The sequence below is a fragment of the Mandrillus leucophaeus genome, unplaced genomic scaffold (assembly GCF_000951045.1).
Source record: "Mandrillus leucophaeus isolate KB7577 unplaced genomic scaffold, Mleu.le_1.0 Scaffold603, whole genome shotgun sequence".
Taxonomy (NCBI): Eukaryota; Metazoa; Chordata; class Mammalia; order Primates; family Cercopithecidae; genus Mandrillus; species Mandrillus leucophaeus.
The window spans coordinates 1,966,457-1,988,260 of record NW_012106509.1 but is presented as its reverse complement, the minus strand read 5'-3'; the positions used below and the strand labels follow the sequence as shown (position 1 = coordinate 1,988,260).

General features: G+C 36.9%; 1 protein-coding gene across 2 annotated transcripts in view; it reads left to right on the top strand.

The window, feature by feature from the left end:
• MDFIC (MyoD family inhibitor domain containing) overlaps positions 1-21,804 on the top strand; it is a 106,468-nt gene that overhangs the window by 70,769 nt on the left and 13,895 nt on the right. For both annotated transcript variants that reach the window (XM_011999845.1, XM_011999846.1), the window contains exon 4: positions 1,441-1,716. In XM_011999845.1, the coding sequence (XP_011855235.1) occupies positions 1,441-1,716 (276 nt within the window). The remainder of the gene's footprint in view (positions 1-1,440; positions 1,717-21,804) is intronic.

Here is a 21,804-nt window from a genome sequence, read left to right as displayed (position 1 = left end):
CAAATATGTAGGTGTGTGCATGTCTACCTTATATTAATATATGAGTCCCATATTTGGGGCTTAATAATTTCATAAGCTTCATTGGCTTGTATGTCTATGCCTGGTCCAATGCCGTACTGCTTTAGGTACTGTGATAGAAATGGCTCATACGTCAAATCCTACAACCCTCTTTTTCTTCTTAAAATTTCCTTGGTCCTTCTTGATTACTCTTCCATATACATTTTTGGATCAGCTTGTCAAGTTCCATAAACAAGCCTGTTGGAAATGTTATGGAAATGGCATTAAATAATAAATTGGGGAGAATTAACATAATTAATATATTTATGTTCTCTCCACCTATTTGGGTTTCTTCTATGCATTTCAGTAGTGTTTTGTAATTTTTGCCATAAAACCTCTGTCCATTTTTTTCTAGTTTAATTCCAAGATACGTATAGCGTCTGTTTTTGTTTGTTGGCTTGTTCTTTTCTTTTTTTGTTATTGTGAAGAGTTGTTTTTCTTGTATATTTTTTAATTGGTTTTACTGTCTGCTTACAGGAGCATTGTTGATTTTGTATGGTTGTGTATCAATCTTGCTACATTTTTAGACTTTCAGTATTTATAGTCTTAAACTTAGATTATATGTACACTATATATTTGAATGTTCCCCAGAACATTCAACTCTGTGCACAGCTCAAAAATTTTGTATATTCCGTCTAGAAGTCAGACCTATTACATTTCTTTGTCTTGTTTATTGCTTGTACGATGATCTCCTGCATAATGTTACATAAGTCACGTAAGAATGGGCATTTGATGTACTTCTAAAGTCCTGACATTTAATTTTGGTAGATATGTTTTATTAAAGAAATTATCTTGTATTCCTAACTTTTCATAACTGGTTTATTTCAAAATCAAATGAAAGAATAAATATAGAAAAGATTTTTTTCTGCAGGATTCACAATGGGATTTTTTTTAAAAACACCGTATTTTTCTTTGTATTGTTCAGCTTTGAATACCAGAACTTATCATTTCTTTCCTTTTATTTGAAAAGACAATTGAGTAGTTTGTTATTAGTAGTAGTATTGAAATAACACTGTTGTGTCTACGCACAAAGAGGGCTCAGCACATAGAAAACAATCAGCATTCTCTGAATGAGTCTTAAATTACCTTTTCAGATTTCTAACTTAAATTTTCTTTAAAACCTTCCAAAACAGTATGTCTCTGGTCTACTTTTTATATCCTTGCACAAACCCACTTTTGACGACCCTGTTCCCATTTTCTGTTTTAGTAAATTATACTTTCTCTATGTCTATGTTAGTATTTTTCTTTCTTTTCTTTGTTGCCTCTTCAGTGTTAATATCATGGGTAAAACCCCAAATCTCTGCTACTGAATGTATTTTCATTATTTTAAAATATTAATTTCTTTTTCTTTAACTGGCTGACTTTTTCCTGTTTTTAATTTAGCCCAACCTCAGCGCTTGCCTCAGCTTCAGACTTCAGCACAGGTGTCGAGTGATGAGGAAATAGGCAAGATAAAGAATGGCCACACAGGTCTGAGCAATGGAAATGGAATTCACCATGGGGCCAAACACGGATCTGCAGATAATCGCAAACTTTCAGCACCTGTTTCGCAAAAAATGCATAGAAAAATTCAGTCCAGCTTGTCTGTAAACAGCGATATCAGTAAGAAGAGCAAAGTAAATGCTGTCTTTTCCCAAAAGACAGGCTCTTCACCTGAAGGTAAGTTTGAGATATATGTAGATTTTATTTGACCAGATGTAAAACAATATTTCCTGGTAATTATTTGATCAAGCAAATATAATTGAAGAATCTTGCTTATCCTTCAGACAAACAGGAATTTTGGTAAAATGCAGATTAACTTCCCCAAAGGAAAGCACAAGATAGAAAAGGAAGCAGTGGCAGCTGACATCCTGCTTTTAGATAATCGTCTTCTAGAGTGAATAGTCATTACTTTAAATATAACTGCTATACTTCTTTTTTTAATGCCACATTTAAAAATATAAATACAACATTTTGATGGCATACATGAGTGTATGTGTGTATTTTTATCTCTCCCTGATGCAATATGTTATTCTATAGTTCAGAGATAAGATTACCTGCTTGTATTTTTGTCTTGCAAATCAGTTCTTAAATAGACAAAGCTAAAATGAGAGAAAGATTAGGTAACTTTCATGCTCTTGCCAGGGAATAGGCCAGGTGATTTCTGTTGCTTGATTGACCAGCATCTTCCAGCCGCCATGTTGGTCAGCACCTCAACCATCTTCATTCCCATCCCATTCCAGCCTCACTGATCTGGTCTTCAGCTCCTCCTTTAGAGGCACTTGGCTGTGTTCTCTGTCCCCTGAGGGACTAGTTATTACCTCTTCAGTTATATCTCATCCTGCCCTTGGCTGGGTTAAAAACAGGTTAAATACTATGAACCTGAGAAAGTTTTTCTTTATTAAACAAATTGCACATGGTGATAATTAAAACAGACTCCCTTTATATAATTCATTGTATTACATTTAAAAAATAAAAATCTCCTCCTATATTTAAGGATCTGAATTTCTTTCCATGTATCCACGGTCCTCTGGTTTTCCTCCTTTCTCCTTTTAGCAGTTATTGGATGTCTAAAGTCTTGAATCTGTTATATGTATCTGATATACATATATTTCTCCTTATTCCCTTTTCCTTTCTATTTTGCTATGAAATCTTAAGTAAGAGAAATTCTGTGGAATGCCTCTGAAGTTGGTCATGCTTATTCATAGAGACAAATTGAGTTGTAAATAGGAAATTGTATTGAGAATTACCAGTAATGAGTGGGAGAAAGGATATTACATTTTGGCTACAGGTGTCTCAAACTCAACTGAGATAAAGTGTTAGGTTGATCAAATGATATGATAATAAATGGTCTGCATAGTTCCAGGTCAGTGACACTACTTTCCAAACTAATTAGATTGAAAGGGACTTGATTGACACTTTAAAATGAGTTTGACATGTAAGCTGCATGGTCATCTCTGAAGCATAGGTAGGCTGTTAACTAAACTGGCTCTCCAAGGAGTTGGGAAGGCAATGCAATTTTCTTTAGAGGATCTTCGCTTCTAGGTGATTGGGTGAAATAATTGAATGCAATTGAAATCTACTTGTTTTATACATTTGAATTTACTTATTATGTCCCTAACCTCTTATTTTGCATTTGATATTTACTTATTTTTGTATTAAAGAATGGTAACATTTGCATATCAATCCTAACTTGAAATAGCTTATGGATTGTTTATAAAATTTTTTATTATTGCTTGCCTTTAATACCATGTCTGAATTTATTTGTAATGTAGGAATGCAGCTTCATAAGTAACATATGAAGGAGGAAGAAAATCATCAGTATATGAATGAGATATAGTTTTACTCTTCCTCTTTCTCTCCCTTCTCCTTCCTTCTCCCTCTTCCCTCCCTCTTTTTCTTTTTCTTTCTCTTCTCCTCTCATACTCACATTCACACTTATGGCCTACCACAGAGCTCTGGATAAGGGAAGTCCCTTGTAATCTGTGTAATCTGCTTTTATCACAAAATATGTTCCAGATTGGATTGGGGAAAAGAGGAACATAAAATACAAATTTAAATGTATAAATATATTTTGCAAAGTCTTATCCATATCTTCATTGTAAGACCGTAGAATTTAGACAAGTGTAGGTTTGTTTTATTGTGATTGCTTGAGTCTAGATTAAAATTCCATTGTCCATATTTTTCTCAAAGTTCGATGTCTTCATGATTTGTCACTATTTAAGGTTGTGCCCTAAAATTTTGTGTTTCTTCTGACTATCAGTTTTGAAGTTATGTTTATTCTCTGGCAATGTGCTGTAATAATCAAAACCAAACCAAAACAAAAAATCCACAGAAGTGGTAGATGGCAAATTAAAAGGAAAAACATTCTCAATTCTGCCACCAGCTTGCTGGGGTACTTGAGTTTCTATGGGCCTGCTTTTTCTGTGAAATGAAAGATTTGGATTAGATAATTTTAAAAAATAAGTTTGGTTCCAAGATTCTATGAGTCTCTTTTTACAGGACTTGCTTTACTCTCAGGATAGATCTCTTGCTATATAGAATATGTGATCTCTTTTTGAGGAAACACCTAAAACCTGATGTGCAGAGTGGGGCAGTGGCAGAAACAGTTGTGGTGAACAGAAATAGCACCTGAATTTCAGGAGGCACATATGTCAGAACAGTAGGCCTTGAATAGGCGGCATGATTTATTGTGCAAATAAAAGTGGATGGAAATGATTTTTTATAAAGCAATAAGAATGAGGAGATTTAGTGGCTAGGTAGCTTAGTCTATTTGTGCTGCTGTAACAAAATACCTGAGACTAAAGGTTGGTCAGGTTGGCTCATACCTGTAATCCCAGCACTTTGAAAGGGCCATTGCGGAGGATCGTATGAGACCAGGAGTTCAAGACCAGCCTGGCTACATAGCAAGATCTCATCTCTACAAAAAAGAAAAAATATATAGCTGGGCACAGTGGCATGCATCTGTGGTCTTAACTACTCAGGAGACTGAAGTGGGAGGATCATTTGAGCCCAGGAGTTTGAGATTACAGTGAACTGTGATTGTGCCACTATATTCCAGTCTGGGTGACAGAGTGAGACCCCCTCTCTAAAGTAAATAAATAAATAAAACACCTGAGACTGGGTATTTGATAAAGATCAGAAGTTTATTTTCTCTCAGTTCTGGAGGCTGGGAAGAGCAAGATCAAGATGCTGGCAGGTTAGGTTTTCTGGTGATGACCATTCTCTGCTTCTAAGATGACGCCTTGTTGCTACATCCTTGGAAAGGGAGGAGCGCTGTGTTCTCACATGGCAGAAAGCAGAAGGGCAAGAGATCAAAAACTGCATGAAGCCTCTTTATAATGGCCTTAATCTCATTAATGAGGGAGAAGCCCTTATGGCCAAATCACCTCTTAAAGGATTGACCTCTTAATACCATCACACTGGCCATGACGTTTCAACATCTGAGTTTTGGAGAGGTGACATTCAAACCATAGCACAAGGCTTTTCTCAGTTTTATGACTGTTCTGGTTCACATTTTTGTTAAATCGTCATCTTCTATGCCTGTTCTTCCAAGGGCAAATGAGCAAACAAGTAGCAAAATAATATTAACTGAAATTCTCAAAGCAGCTAATCATGCCCACTTCGACAATGTTTTGTTTGTCTGGGTACATGGTGCTTGTGGTTGTGATTTTTGTACTGCGTACAAATTATATCAACAACTGGAATAACTTTTTTTTTGGTTCAGATAATGGAATAAAATATTTACAAATTTTCTAGTGTTTGATTAAGAACACTAAGGGCTTATTTTCTAAGCAGGATAGCAAAAACACTGCTAAGACATGATCCATTGCTTATACAGAGGTAAGGTTTGAACCAGCCATAATTGAGTCTGTAGGGGGTTGGCAAGATGTTTTAACATGTCTTTAACTGTGAATGTCCCAATGTCCCAAAGCCTGAGAACAAAGAAGGCTGCACTTCATCAGGTCCTTTTTTTTTTTTTTTGAGGCGGCGTCTTACTCTGTTGCCCAGGCTGAAGTGCAATGGTGTGATCTCAACTCACTGAAACCTCTGCCGCCCAGATCCAGGCGATTCTCCTGCCCCAGCCTCCTGAGTAGCTGGAATTACAGGTGCCCACCATCACGCCTAGCTAACTTTTTTGTATTTTTAGTAGAGGTGGGATTTCACCCTGTTGGCCAGGCTGGTCTTGAACTCCTGACCTCAGGTGATCCACCCACCTCAGCCTCCCCATCAGGTACTTTTTAAGCGATGTTGATTCATATTATTAGAGTGCTTTCTATGTGCTACTTGCTTCTCTCACATGAACTTATCTAGTCCTTGCAACGACACTGCAATTCTATGAATTCTATGAAAGTATCTAATTATGAATGAGGAAACCGAGGCACAGAGAAGTTAAAGGAAACCACCAAAGGCAACTGGTACATGGTAAAATTGAGACTTAGACTCAAAATTCTGGTTCCACAGTCCATGTTCCTAACCTCTGTGCTATTTTGTGTGACTAAAGTTACAGCTGTGGACCAAGCAGGGATCTTCTTCTTAGTATACATTTGCCTCTTAAAGCCCTTCTTACCACAGTTTTAAAAACAACTCTCACACCTGTGCTGTCTGTTTTCCTTTTCCTACTAGACTGTGAATTCCTGAAAAGGCTGGATTGAATCTGAGTCAATTTTTTGTTTTTTATTGTACAGTGGTGCCCAGCATAAAAGCATCATAGAGTTTCTCATGAGTTAGTAAGTGATACAATACTCTATTCCAAATCATTTTATCCTACCCTTCCTTGAAACCAGCCCTGGAAAATAAAATGTTTGCTCATGGTCACACACAAAAAAATGTTCTTTTAAAAAGTTCCATTTTTGCAATGGAGGAAAAAAATCCATGTGGGAAAAAAATTGCACATTTTATTTAAAGGTTATTAAATTTGTAGATTTCTACTTGTTTTGTATAATTAAATATTTTCATACATACTTTAATTTTCTGATTGCATCACTCAGGTGGAGAGTTTTAAGACTAAATGTTTAAGATTCTTGACCTTTGAAATAATTATAGTATAATTTAGTATCATATAATATTCAAATTGCCAAGGGTTTTCATTAGACTCAAAGACACTTTTCTTATCATAGGAATGGTAAATCCTAATATGTTTTACATGTGCCAGTTACATCTATATAGTTCTGTAAAAAATAAGTTCTAGCAAAATACTTTTAAAGAGATTTTATGCTTTTTAGGAATTTTTGATAGTTAATTTACACTCCGTACTTGATATTCTACATTTAGTATGCATAGAGAAATATGTATCCAGTCCTAGTATATCATTGAACCTAAATGCTGAACAAGACAGTGAAGAGCATTATGTGGATGGAAGTAACTACAGTCATCTCATTTTTAATCACATAGAAGCAGTGTGGTGTAGTAATTAGAGGACAGACTCTGAAACTAGCCTGATTGGGATCAAATATTGGCTTTGCTACTCACCAGTGATGTGTCTTTAGGCAGGTTACTTAGCCTCTTTTTGCATCAGTGTCTCATCTCTAAAATGGGGATATTATTAGTACCTACTTCATAGGATTGTTATGAAGAAGACTTGAATTGGTACTGCTTAGTGCTTAGAATACAGACTGGCTCAGATGAAGTGTTCAATATGTGTTAGCTGCTGTTATGATCATTAGTATTAAGGTTCATAGAGGGATCAGGAATGTTAGCTTCTTGGAAAAGTCAGTGCCTGGCTGGGGACCTGAAAGACAAGACAAAGATAGTTTAGGGAGTTGAGAATAGAGGGAAGCATTCAAAGCCAAAGGATTTTGTTTTTCTTTTTCTTTTCTTTTCTTTTTTTTTCTTTTTCTGTGTGTGTGTGTGTGTGTGTGCGCGCGCGCGCACGCTCCTCTTTTTGTTTCTTTGATAAGTAAGGTTTGTTAGATAAGTAAACATGTGTTATGGGGGTTTGTTGTACAGATTATTCATCCCCTAGGTATTAAGCCTAGTGCCCACTGGTTATTTTTTTCCGACCCTCTTCGTCCTCTCACCGCCCCCTTCTCTGAAAGTTCCCAGTGTGTGTTGCTCCCCTCTATGTAAATTCCTGAATTCATGTGTTTTATTCAGAGAACCACAAACAGTTTGCTGTTGCTGAAAAGCTAAATTAGTAGAGAAGATACTAGATGAGTAGGAATGAACCATTCTATAGAGCCTGTGATGCCCCATTCTTCTGCAGCTATTAATACCACACAGATCTGTATGATTTATCTAAAGGACATCATATCCCATATATACTTTTTTGAAAAATTATGTTTTCTTTTTTCTCTGTAATACAAAAATTCCATGGTTGGAATTATATAGAATCAGGGTGCTTTCTCACCTGTAGCCAATACTGCTATGTATTAACGTGCCCTACCATCTGCACCCTGATTCTCTTTGCAGTTTTTTTTGTACGTTAATAATGAACTGTTATCAAAAAGGAAATGATTAATTGATTTTAGAGGTGTTGAGCTTGGGATACTAATGAGCTATACAGGAGACATTTGGACCTATGGAAGGACTGAAACCCAGTTTGTATTTTACAGGCTTTATCTGCTTTCTTTTTTTTAAAGCTATTTTGTGGTTTCTGAGGTCTATGACCTTTCTTTGTTTTCTTTTTAGGCTTCGCTTCTTTGTCTTTTTGGTGCATTTTCTCTTGCATTTATAGCAGAGCAGTTTTTCAGAATATACCAGAGGGATAGTGCATACTCCCCACCAGTAGGAGTATAGCCAAGATTCTCCAGGAGACAGTCTGTGTAGGGTACACAGTGTTAAAAAGGGATTAACCAGAACTGGGCAGGACAATTAGAAAAGCTCATAAAGTGATTTCCCCTCCTTCCTTGTGAATCACTGGTAAAATGGTAAAAATATCTTTCCTTGACCTCACTATTTCCCCTTCCTTTCACCGTTTGCAAACTCCAGGTCTAACTCCTTGCACTTGGAATTGTGCCTCCACTGTAATGCATAGACATGTCTGTACACATGGTCAGGTGAAACTGCTGAGTGCCTTTGTTTCTTCTCTCCCCTCAGCCTGGAATGGTCTCATAACTCTTTGCATTCTTGATCTCTACATATTTTTTTCAGAACTCCTCTTAGTCATCATCTCCTGATGCCCCATTTTGGGCAAATTGCCCCTTTTTTTTTGGTCTCCACAGCATGCTTGGGGCACAAAATTGTACTGAAGTTGATCTATTAATCTTCCTTTCTGTATTAAAATGTAATCTCATTGAAAGCAAGATTCCATCTTACTTATCTTTTAATGTTTCGCATACAGTCTAGTGCCTGGCTTATACAAGTTCAGTAAAAAGTGAGTTAGGAGTGTCAACTGGAGAACTAGACTTTTTCTTTATCACTCCATAGACATTGTGGTTGAAAGGACAGGGATGGCTGTAATCCTTAAGGGAGAGAATGTGAAGGAATGAAAGGAAGGGCAAATATTTGAGCTAAAAGAAATACAAAAAGAGACCCAGCAGAGGGAGGACTGTAACTCAGAGCTCCTACCTCCCAGCTCATCAACTTTTCTCACTATTCCATATGGGTTTCAAACAACTATATGTTCTTGAATCCTGAAGCTGTGAAAAGAAATTAGAAAGGTAAAATTGAAATTGAGTTGTTTGAGCCGAATGTGGTGGCTCACACCTGTGATCCCAGCACTTTGGGAGGCTGAGGCAGGTGGATCACCTGAGATCAAGAGTTCGAGACCAGCTTGGCCAACATGGTAAGATCCTGTCTCTACTAAAAATACAAAAAATAATAATAAAAGGAAAAAGAAAAGAAATTGAGTTGTTTGCTGTTAGTTTCTACAGTATTGTAAAGTCTCATATTCATTTTTTCCCATAAAAAGCTTTTCCGTTTTGCCTGTAATTGTAGAGGTACTACAGTAGTATTTTAGTGGAAAGATAATAATAGGAGCTCATGATATGACCATAAAGTTATAATCAGGGCTTCCAGAAACAAATTTTCTGTGACTTTGGCAAGATATGTCACTGCATTCCTCAAAATATTTAATTTGCTTGGATGATGTTTTGTTTTGTTATGTTCTGTTTTCTCAGGCACAGTGCCTTCCATCCCATGTCACAATAATGGTGTGGGCGAAAGGTTTAGAATTCTCCTTTCCAATGCAATATTTGCTAGTTCTTTGGAAAATAGGACTTGAAGAAATGTCACTGCTCAGCCAACACATTAAATGGAAAAATAGTAATACAATGAGGAGTGTGTGTGTGGAGAGTAGGCATGATCAAAGTTGACTATATCAAAGTATAAATTATTCTGCACATACAAATCATTAATTTTTGTTTACTTGAAATATTTTAATTAGCTGTTTTTTAAAAAAAAAATTAAAGCAATTATCCATCAGAAGTATTTATAAATAGTAAGTGTTTCTGTAGGGTCAAAAGTAAACATTTAAGTACCTTATCTTTAGAGTTTAGGAAAATAAGTTAACTAGTTTGTTCTCATACCTATGTATTTGGTGAGGAGCAAATAAAATATTTTCAAGGTTCTGAAAAATATATAACTTAATATTGAAACATAGAGATAACTCAAAATATGCCTCAAGCCCCAGAGCTCTTCTTTTGTAATAACCAACAATTTATCGGCCATCTTAAAGAAGAGCTAGAAGCTACCAGCTATGTATGGACTTCACTGTTGGTTTTTTGGGTTTGTAGACAAGCTATCTTAGGTCACTGCTCTAGCAAACTAAATTAGCTCAGCATTCACTCAGGAGATGGGTGGAGAGGAAATAAAACAATGGAGATACAGATAGATTGGCCAGGAATCTTTGGGGTGTGGGGTAGTTGGATGAGGAGACTATTTAGAAACCAGGCTTCAGAATAATGGAAAGAATTGAATAAATCCTATGACTCTATTAATGCACCAAAGTTTTGTTTTGTTTTGTTTTTTAGTACAGTGATGAAATGTTAGGTGATTTTTTTAGGTCAAACATAATATGTAGGTGCAGCAGCCAGGCTGGAGATGGAAGTTTGTTTGTGAGGGATTCAACCCCTAGAGCTGTGTCAAGGGCAGGCAATAGAGGAATTGAAGACTTGCTTTAGAGTTTCAGGATTAAGTGAGGTCCAGAGCTAAATCTGGGTAGACTTGAAAGAGCAGTCAGGTATGTATTATTCTGAGCAGGACTGTCATTAACATTTTAGTTCAATTAGATTGTAAATTGAATAGAGATTAGGAAATTAGGAGGAATAGCTGAATGTAGTTTGGAGATGATCATGAGTTGAGTTTTAGATCTGTTTAGTTGTGTATAATTATACATAATTCAAGAGGAGAATTCCAAAATGCACTTGGAAATATACAATTGGAGCTGGAGAGAAGGAATTAGAGGCAAATATACTTATTTATATTTGTTCTCATAGAGGAGACATTTCACTATAAATCTGGATGAGTTTTTTTAAAGTAGAGATTTCAGAGAAAAGGTCAGATGGCTGAGAACTGAGTGACTCAGCAATCACTGGAGGCCAGCCAGTTTGGTGGGATGGGAGTGTGGGTTCAGCTTGTGTGCTTGGGAGGCAATCCCATGGAAAGTTCAGATTTTTCTCCAGAGGTAATATCAGATAGACAGTAAGTCAGAGTAAGACCATACTGATAAGATAGCTTAGAGGAGAGGTCACAGTGCAAAGAGAAGAGGATGATTATCTGGCTGAGAGGAAACAAGAAATGTGAGAGGAGAGACAGACTGGAGAGAATGATATCATGAGGCAGGGAAAGAATGTTTTAAAAAGAGGAAGAGAACTATATCAAGGTGTACCAGATATTGATGACAGGTTCAGTAAGATGAGCACTGAAATATTTCTGTTGGTTGTCGACTCTTAATAAGAGTCCACAACGTGGACATCATTTAGTGACCTTATTAAGAGTCGTTTTCATGGAGAAGCCACAATGATGTGGGTTGTGGAATATGAAAACAGTTCTAGAAAGGCCAAAATTCAGGGCAGAAGTGCAAGTCCAGAAGGGTTGTTTGTTTGGTGTGTATTATTTTGTTTTAAGATAGGAACGATTTCAGTATGTTTACATTCAGCTGGAAAAGATCCAGGAGAGAAGAAACATTTGAAATTATGAAAAGGCAATAATGATACCTTCTTGACAAGCCAACATATAGTGTCTTTAGGCTTTGGATCTATAGTTTAATACACTGAACTAAATGAATGCATTTACATTGTCAAAGCAAGAGAATTGAGCAACCAGAGAAGCATTTACCAAATTGTTAACCTCGATGGCTCTGCTGTGTAGGGGTTATGTGGTTGATTAATTTTAGAAGACTTCTGAGTAACCTCTATGGAATGATTTGGTATGAGGACATGTAACCTTTGGTGATTAAAAAGCCTTTCTCAAATCCCTACTCCTACCTCATTCCATGAGCATTCATAGAGTTTGAATGGAGGGGATGGATAGGGCCTTATGATTCTGAGTTCCAAATCTCTGACTTTTGTGTTTTGGATCACAAATTGATGAAAATCAATAGCATCTTATACTTTATGTTCATAAGGCTCTTAATTGAATTTAGTCATAGCTTTTACACATAGTATAGTATAAGAAGTAAAACAAACATAGCTAAGCAAACAGTTAAAGAGAAGAAAAGATAAGTAAAGAAACCACTGCAAAATCCGTACAAATGGGAAACAGTAGGTTAATTTTAAAATATATTTAAAATAAATTTATGCTTTAGTATGCCCTACTCATCATTGAATTACTATCACAAACAAAGGCTTGAAAAGGTTAAAGCTTAATCTGTAATAAAAAGGAGTTTTGATTAATTGTGATAATCTTTTACACAATGATTCTGATCATTTTTGATCATACGGGCTTCTTTGAGAATCTGACAAGAGTTATTATTTCCCCCTGCAAAGTTTTAAAGACAGACAACAAGATCCTGTTAGCACTGTGTTATTCTTGAAGGTAACTGAAGAGATTGGATAATTTCAGATCTAAAATCAAACATCTCTAAGAACTGACCAGATTATGAGGTGCCTAATGAGCCATTGTAATGTTTTTAATTTTGAGGTAGGAAAACTGCATAAGGCTATGAGCAGATGGCCGACACAATCTGACTTACCATTTTTAAACATCACTTTGCCTTTTGTGCTGAGAGTGGACTACAGGTACACAAGGTCCAAAAAAGGGAGACCTGCCGTGATACTATTGCTGTGATTCACGTGGGAGGTAATAGGATTGGATTGGGGTGACAGTGATGGAGGTGACAAGATGTTGCATTTGGCTGTATTTTGAAAGCAGAACAAGATTTGCTGAAGAATGAGATTTTGGTGTGAAAGACAGGGATTAAGGATGACTCCAAGTTTATGGGCCTGAGCAGTTGAAAGTATGGAGTGGCCGTTAACTGAGATGAGAAGACTATAGGAAGCATGGGGTTTGGTTCATGGAGGAAGGTCGTGTTTGGTTTTGAATACATTGAATTTGAGATACCCATTATCTGTACAAGTGGTGATGTGGACAAGGTGTTTGGATAAGGGAGTCTGGAGTTCAAAGGAAAGGTCTGCAGCTTGAGATATGTTTTGTGAGTTTTCAAGGTACAGAATGTACAGTGGATGAGACCACTGGCAACTGGGGTTCTCAACCCTGGCCTCTGGATATTTGGAGAAAAAGCTTTAGGGCAAAGGGAATAGGAAGTAAAATACAAATCAACAATTATGATTCATTTGCAATGGAGTAGATCCAAGGTGTCAGCATCCTTTAGAAGCTCCCTATATGATTCTAATTTGAATGCAGGATTAAGAACTCTTGCCCAGAACATAGATAAAGTGCAAAAGTACTCCAAAAACTGAGCCCTGGGCCATTATGCAGACAGTAGAAAACAAAGAGAAACCATCAAAAAAGTGAGGATGAGTAACTAGTAATGGAGCAGGGATAAAGAGGGGCAGCTTGGAAACCAAATGAAGGAAGTATTTTAAAACAGATGGAGTGATCATGTTTCAAAAGCAACTGAGAAATCCAGTAAGATGAATGAGAAGTGACTATTGAAATTGTCATGTAGAAGTCATTGGTGACCTTCATACTTTTGGTGTTATGATGGGGATAGAGTCTGATTGAGATGGATTCCAGAGAAAATAAGAAAAGAAAAATTGAAAATTGCAAATCTGGATTACTCTATCAAGGAGTTTTCCAAAAGGGGAGTAAGTAAAAAGGCTGGGATATAAAAGTGAATTTTTTTAGAAATGGGGTATATGGTTGAGTGCTATTGGTAATGAACTAGTAGAGGAGACACTGACGAATCAGGAGCATGATGTTTTTGAGAAGGTGAGAGGGGAGGAAATTCATTACAAAGTACCCTGTGGTGTTGTAGGGGAGTGTGTGTGTGTGTGTGTGTGTGTGTGTGTGTGTGTTTTATCTCTCTCAGATTTTAAAGAAAGGGTCACCCAGGGCAGTGGCTCACATCTGTAATCCTGGCACTTTGGGGGGCCAAGGCGGGAGAATGGCTTGAGGTTAGGGATTCGAGACCAGTCTGAACCTCATCTCTACAGGAAAAAAAAAAAAAAAAAGAAAATTATGCAGACATGGTGCTGCATGCCTGTGGTCCTAGCTACTTTACTTAGGAGGCTGAGACAGGAGCATCCCTTGAATCCAGGAGCCTGAGGCTGTGGTGAGTTATGGTTGTGCCACTGCACTCCAGGCTGGGCAACAGAGTGGGAAAGCATGACCCTGCATCTAAATAGAAAAAAAAAAAAAAAGAAAGAAAAGAAAGAAAGGAAGGAAGGAAGGAAGGAAGGAAAGAAGGATGGAAGAAAGAAAAGAAAAGAAAAGGAAAGGAAAAGAGAAAAGAAAGGTCCCATGCCTGCAGAGCACTGTTTTTTACAGTGACTCCTTCATTTCTGTGTCTTACACACATGAGGCACTTTCAATTTGTTTAAATGGAGCTCTTTCAAATGACCAGTAGAATATGGCATAGTAGTTTTACAAGTTTTGGAGACTTTCCACCTAAGAAAATATTTTATCATTTGGGATGAGGAAAATACACTAAAAGTTTCCATTTCATTTTAGAACCATTTCAAAAAATTATTTCTTAGTTACAATAATAGCACTAGACACTGCATAATACTGTAATTCAGAGGAGGAAGTTTTGGGGAAAAATACAGGTTGTGCCGGATGTTTGAATTTTCTGACAAAAACTGTCTAATGACTCATGAGTGTCTTGTAGTTTATAAAGGGTATTCATAGAGAAAAATAGTATTAGAGTATTATTCATTGAATATAGCTTTCAACTTCAGTTATTTGAGATAACCACCTATAGTAAAACCTTATCTCAGATGCTCATGTTAAATAAAAATATTTTCTTTATATTTTGCATTTTGCTTTAGCCTGAATTTTACTTTAGCTAAAATATTTTACCTTTTAGAAAAATGAGTTGCATTATTGAGGGTGGAAGAGTGAGTATATTTAAATCAGCTGGACTAAAGAAATAAACTGATGGGTAATGCATGCCTTAATTCATGTCCAAATGCCGCATGATCTTTTGGAAATCTGCAGAATGGAGAACATTCTAAATTTCAAGCTTAGATGGATTATATTTATATTCTTTGTCATTAACTGAAACTACTTCTTACGGTACTATATTCTGTATTTTTCATTATTGCCTTTGGTGCCTTTATAAATTACCTGTTTTTCCCCCAACGTTTTGTTACTATATTCTTTCCATTTCTTTTTGTGTGCTTCCATCTCTATATATACTTAAAATATCGGTTGTTTGCCTGGCTGAATTGACACCAAAATGTTTAAGAATAGAGTATGCTAATATTGAGGGAAAATTAATTTTGAACATGAAGTTTTTAAAAAAGAAGATTTCGAAGGAATAAGAACAGAAGGGTACCACTCATGTCGAGGGGCATGACTGTTTTATGTTCTAGTAGGAGGAGCATCTACCTTTGCAGATCAAGCCTGCCACCTCCAGAGTTTTGGTTATCTCATTTTGGTTGTTACTCCAAAGTACACCTTCCATATCTCTGTCTGACTGTCTCTGTTCCCCATGTCTCTTCTTCATCTCTCCTTCCTCTTTTCTCTCATTTCTCTATTTCATACTTTCTCTCCCTCCCCTCCCCTTATCTGTTTCACTTGCAAATTTTACATGATTTCATTCAATTATTAACTACCATTTATGGAAACCCTATGGCAGTGATTAATGACATTTTCCATAATAATATTTTAATTTTTTTTTTAGTTTTATTCTTAGCTTATATGTTTGTGAGTTATAAGTACATAGCTTAAAAGAAATAGCTCCAAAAATCTCCATAAACACCCGGAATTTTTCAACAATGATTTTTTCTTTCCAGATTCAATTAGATTCTCATGGTATTTGAATTGATTATTATTCTTTCAAAATACATACTTATTTAGCTATTTGCTGTTTTTTTAATTACATTCCAAGATGACCCATCCTGACTCCCAAAACTAACTGAAGCAACTTAGAAATACTAAATTCTCTTAGAAATGCTTTTGCTATTTAAATTACTTACATATAGTGTTAAAACTATTATAGTTTTGAGAATCTTTTATAATTAATAGGTATAATTCTCGACTAATATATTGTAAAATAGTATAGAAGGAACCTCATAGTTTAAAGCTGACATATTTCTTAAAAACTCTTGTAAGGGGAATTTTTAAAAATATGGATGGTTTAAGTTGAATACACCAGGAAGGTATTAGGAAGATTCACTTATGAACCTCCAGCTCCGGGGCCTTAGCACTGGGGGAGGGTCCAATGCTAAGTCTGAAAAAAGATAACCAACTTAATTTCACTAATTTCTAAACTTTAAATTAAATTTAGTATTTCTCTCAATTATACACATACAATAAACTTCAGTGGTATTAATAGTACCTGTGGCTTTGTTGATGACATTTTCATGTATTAAAGTTGTTGCAGAAATCATGAAGTATCATTTATACCAATTGCTACTTTTAAAATAGTACTTATCAGATCACCACTAGAACTTGTTATTAATGTGTTTAGAAAGAAGTACATGTTTATTCTACCTCAACTTTAATATTGTCAACTATAGTCATAGGGCCACATAACATTTCATTCAATTATGAACCGCATATAGCATGGTGGTCCCATAAAATTAGAACACTGTATTTTTACCATACCTTTTCTATGTTTACATATACAAATACCATTGTGTTACAGGTGCCTACAGTACTCAGTACAGTAACATGCTGAACAACTTTGTAGCCTAGGAATGATAGGCCATACCATATAGCCTAAGTATGTCATTGACTATACCATCCAGATTTGTGTAAGTGCACTCTCTGATGTTCATACAATGATGAAATCACCTAATGATTCCTTCCTCAGAATGTGTCCCTGTATTTAAACATAATTGGTTTCCTTCAAAATCCTATGTATTCTATTTTATGGATTTAAAAATACTTTATCTCCGTGGCACACCACAGAAAACTAAAAATACCTGCTCTTGCCCCTCAGAAGCCAAAGCATTCTTTATAGTAAAAGTAATTTATTTTGTAACATACACATTTTATAAATTTGCATTTCTGTATGTAATTTTCACAATGCAGAGAACACAGATTTTTTTTTTGAACAGCTTCTTTTTGCTTACATTAAATTGAAATGATAATAAAGGACATATTCAATTTCTCACCTTAAAAAACTGTGTTAAATATTAAATCCCTAAGTAACTTTTTCATGTTTGCATTTTAATGTCATGCTTTTACCAATGCATAGCCAGCAATGCCAGGATGCAGAAGAACGGAGAAAATGAACTTATTGGGTTTTATATGCCATAATTTAGATAGTCTTAATTTAAATTTCCATAAATAAGTACAAGAGAAAACAGAGGAAGTACTTCGAAGTCAACAACCTGGTGACACATATTTTTCAGGGTTTTCAGTCAAATCTTCCCATGGGATTTTAATTGATATGCAACATAGTGTGGCCTCAGGCCCCCATCCAAACACAGGACTCTGGTAATTTGTACCAGCTTTCCTTCCTCTCGTATACTTGACTGAAGGGAAAAATTGAAGATGGTAGACATCCTCTCAAGTGGATGTAGGAGGCAATTAGAAGAATAAAATTGAATAATTATTAAGTAGTTTGCTCAAGGATATTAATCATTCTGCTCACTTTGAAGGAGAAAAAATATTCATACAAATAAATAGTAGTTGTCTCTTAGAAGACTGAGAAATCCGGGAGTTTGGGGCAAATGTGAAGATAATTGAAAGAAAAGAGCAAAATGGATTAATATACTAGTTTTCCAAAGAAATATTAAACCTGCCCAAATTTCCACTATAACTTCTCTTGGGAAATCAAACTGGAGGAACTGGACCTCTTGGGGAATAATATCACCATAACATAACATAATTTGAAGTTGACACTAGAAGTTGAAGTTTGTTTTTTTCCTAATAATTATGCTCAGGGAAGGATGCAGAAATTGCATTTTTGGAATGACAGAAAAGTAGTTATTTTAGAAAGAACATTTTAACATCTATGGTAGATATCTCCTAGGAAATGTGTACTGTGGAGTGACAGGAGAAGCTAAAACCAAAAGCCATCATTACCTTAGGCCATAAAACTGAATTGCATGGAGTCAACAGGTGTTTATTAAGGGTCTGCTGTATGCCCAGGCCAGTGTGCTGGAGTTTGTAGAGAAGTCCTGTTTTGTTTCTTAATCAAGTGCCTTTGGTTTTTTTGTTCCTGTTGCTTTTAAAAATTATACCCTTAGTTAGAAATAAGTATGAAGCTACTGGCTCTTGAACTCTAATTAATCATGAAAATATATATATATGTATGTGTATAAATATGTTTAAAACTGGCCTCCCAGCCTGGCACACTGACTTACGCCTGTAACCCCAGCACTTTGGGAGGCCAAGGTGGGCAGATCACCTGAGGTCGGGAGTTCGAGACCAACCTGGCCAACATGGCGAAACCCTGTCTCTACTAAAAATACAAAAATTAACCAGGTGTGGTGGCACATGCCTGTAATCCCAGATACTTGGGAGGCTGAGGCAGGAGAATCGCTTGAGCCCAGGAGGCGGAGGTTGCAGTGAGCCGAGATTGTGCCACTGCACTCCAGCCTGGATGACAGAGCAAGACTCTGTCTCAAAAAAAAAAAAAAAAAAACAGAAAAAACTGGCCTCCCATATGTTATTTTTTTTCCCGTTATCCAGCATTGGATTTCCTGGTGAAACATCAAACTTACTTATGACCCTGTCATTCTGCATACCATCCTTTCAGAACCAAAAATCTGGATTATCTGTCTTTTCAACTCCTGTCTATACTAGGGAGCTAAACATTCCTGAAAAAACCCTGATAACCGTAAAAATCACTATCACTACACATGTGTGGTCTTGGGTCTCAACAGAGCCTCAGAATCCCTCCACAGAACTTCAATATGTCCCACATTCCTGCAACAAATCATTCTCGAGCACTTCCTCTGTGGCAGATAAGTGCCACAATCTTCTAGGTACAGTTTGGGGACACAGCAGAGAACTACAAAGACAAACAGACCTGCCCTCTCCCATTTTCCACAGCGGCCATCTCATTTTGGTGCTGTTTTCTTTAAAGAAGCACTTGGCAACTTTCCCTCCCTCTCCAGGGGGAGAAGAGGCCATCCAGCTTTTCCTCAGGGTCTCTCCACCCTGGGCCCTACCCACAAACTTACCTAATTCTGAGCCTGTTTTTAACCTTCCATTCAAAGGAGGAGATACAGCTCTTCCTGTTGTAGTACACACCCCATCACTGCCCATCTTTTCAAACACTCACTCCATTGAGTGACCCTTTCTGCATTCAGTTTGAACTTTCTTCTGGAGAACAGTGAACATATGTAAGTCTTTCCTGTCTAGAAATGTATGTGTAGAGAGTGTGTATAGGTGGGAGTGTATCTCTTCATGGACTCTGCATCCTGAGTTTTCTCTTTCTGTTTACAAATAGATGTCTTGGAAAGATAGCTGCATGTGTGGTCCCTGTTCCCTCACTTTTCAGTACTCTTCACGTCACTGCTATTCATTTCTAGCCCGAACACATCACTATAATTTATCTGGCCAAACACAGTATCTGACACAACCACCTTGAAATATTGTTATCTTTCACTTCCGTGGGATCTCCCTTTCCTAGAATTTCTACTTCCATGTTTACTCCTCTATCTCCTCTGCCAGCTCCTCCCTTCCTTAGATGCTTTTGTTACCTTGAATCCCTCATCACTGAGTACATTCTCCCTGGGTGGCTGAATAAGCCCATTCACTATGACAGTTTCAGCCATGTTTCATCCCCTAGCCCCGGACTAACTACCCTCCAAACTCCAGATCATGGTCTCTGGCTGCCTCTTGAACATTTCCATTTGAGTATCCCCAGACTTAGCAAGTCTCACACTCAATGTATTTTAAACCAAACTCTTTTTCCTCCTGGATTTCTTCCTTAGTAAATGGCTTCAGAAACCAGGGGAGTCAAGCTTCACTCTTCTCATCACTGCTTCATCTGAGGTCTTACCAACGCATGCTAATCCCACTTTCTTGGTATTTCCTCAGAGTCCTCCTGCCTGACCCCATTGGTACTATATTATCGCTGCATGCCATTCCTGCTTCCTCATTTCTGACACGGAAAGTTGAAGATGTTTACCTGGTGTCTTTAGATCCAACAAAAATATGGAGCCACTGGCATCTCTAAAACCGTCTGCTTGCCTCTGTGTCTTTGCATAACTTCCCCACTGACTGGAACAATCTTTGCTTTTATTTCATCTAACATAGTCTTCTTCTTTAAGACATAGCCCAGGAATCACCCTTACTTTCTCCTTCTACCCTATGCTCTCTCCTCTCCCCTTTCAGAGGTCCATCTTACAGATCTGAATTGGATATTGGATATTCCATCCATTTGTGCCTCAGTCTTTCATCTGTAAAATGGGGTTAATAATAGCATTTATCTCATACAATTATTCTAAGAGTTTAGTGAGTAAATATTTATAAACTACTTAGAGCAGTGCCTGAAATATAGTAAGCACTATATAAAATGTTGCTAAATAAAAATTTTAAAAATACAATAAAATATGGGAAACTATATATTGGTGATGAGAACAACCTTTGGAATCACATAGATCTAAATTTGAATCCCAGAACTCCCCTTAGTAGCTTTGCACCTCAAGCCACTATATAAGGATTTTGAACCTCAGGTTTCTCACCTATAAAATGAGCCAAATGTTCACCTTATGAGATTGTCTGTGATGCAGAGGTAATGCCTGCGAGGCACTTACTATGTAACACTCCTTCCTCATTATTTACTCCAGTTGGGCATGGTGGCTCACGCCTATACTCCTAGTAGCTCATGCCTGTAATCCCAGCACTTAGGGAGGCAGAGGCAAAAGGATAGCCTGAACCCAAGGAGTTGAAGACCTGTCTGGGCAATGTAGTGAGAAGCTGTTCTCCACAAAGAGAAAAGAAAAAAAGGACAAAAAAACGAAATAAATGTACTCATTACTTACTCCACCAGCACGATGTGTTTGTCCAAATCACAACAGTTATCACACTGTATCGGAACTATATTTTTATTTACCTACACTTTACGTTCCTTAATCTTTGTCTCTGAAGTTTGGGCAGAATCTGACTTGTAGTCAAATGCTCAGTGAAGACTTGTTGAATGAACATTTGACTATGAAGGCATTGTCTTCAGGCTCCTGTGCTGGTTAGGAATGAAGACTGTATTTATTCCATTTTTTTTTTCCACTTCCTATAAACTCAGCACTCTTAGAGAGTCTTCTGTGGCTAATTCCATGTGCCTCTAATGTCTTTAATGGACCAGAGTACACAGTTTACACTTTGACCATTAGCCATCATTTATCTGACGCCTACTTTCCAGGCCCACATTCAGTATCTATGACAAGGCAGGCAAGGCTCTGTCTTTGTGGGGTTTCTGCACAGTATGGCTATTTGCTCCTGGGGCTTAGCCAACTTACAGTCAACTTGTATTCAGCATTAATTAACTTTCCGTTCTGTTTTGAATATCGCATTAAACCCAGTAATGGTCCTGTTCAAGGCCAAGAAAATACCCTGTGCTAGATTTAACTATCTGTTGGTTATAGAAAATAGATTGTATCTTCCTAGAACTTTAGAGCTTGACACAGACTTAGAGAGCATTTTCCCTTTCCTTGTATGTGTGTCGACATCAAGTGAAATGACCTGTTCAAGATACTCACTCAGCTGAGTAGTGACAGAGCCAAGACCAAAAAGCTGGTTTTAAGTTTCCAGCATCACAGTCCCTATACATACACTAATACTTGGCTGTCTTTGCCACTTATG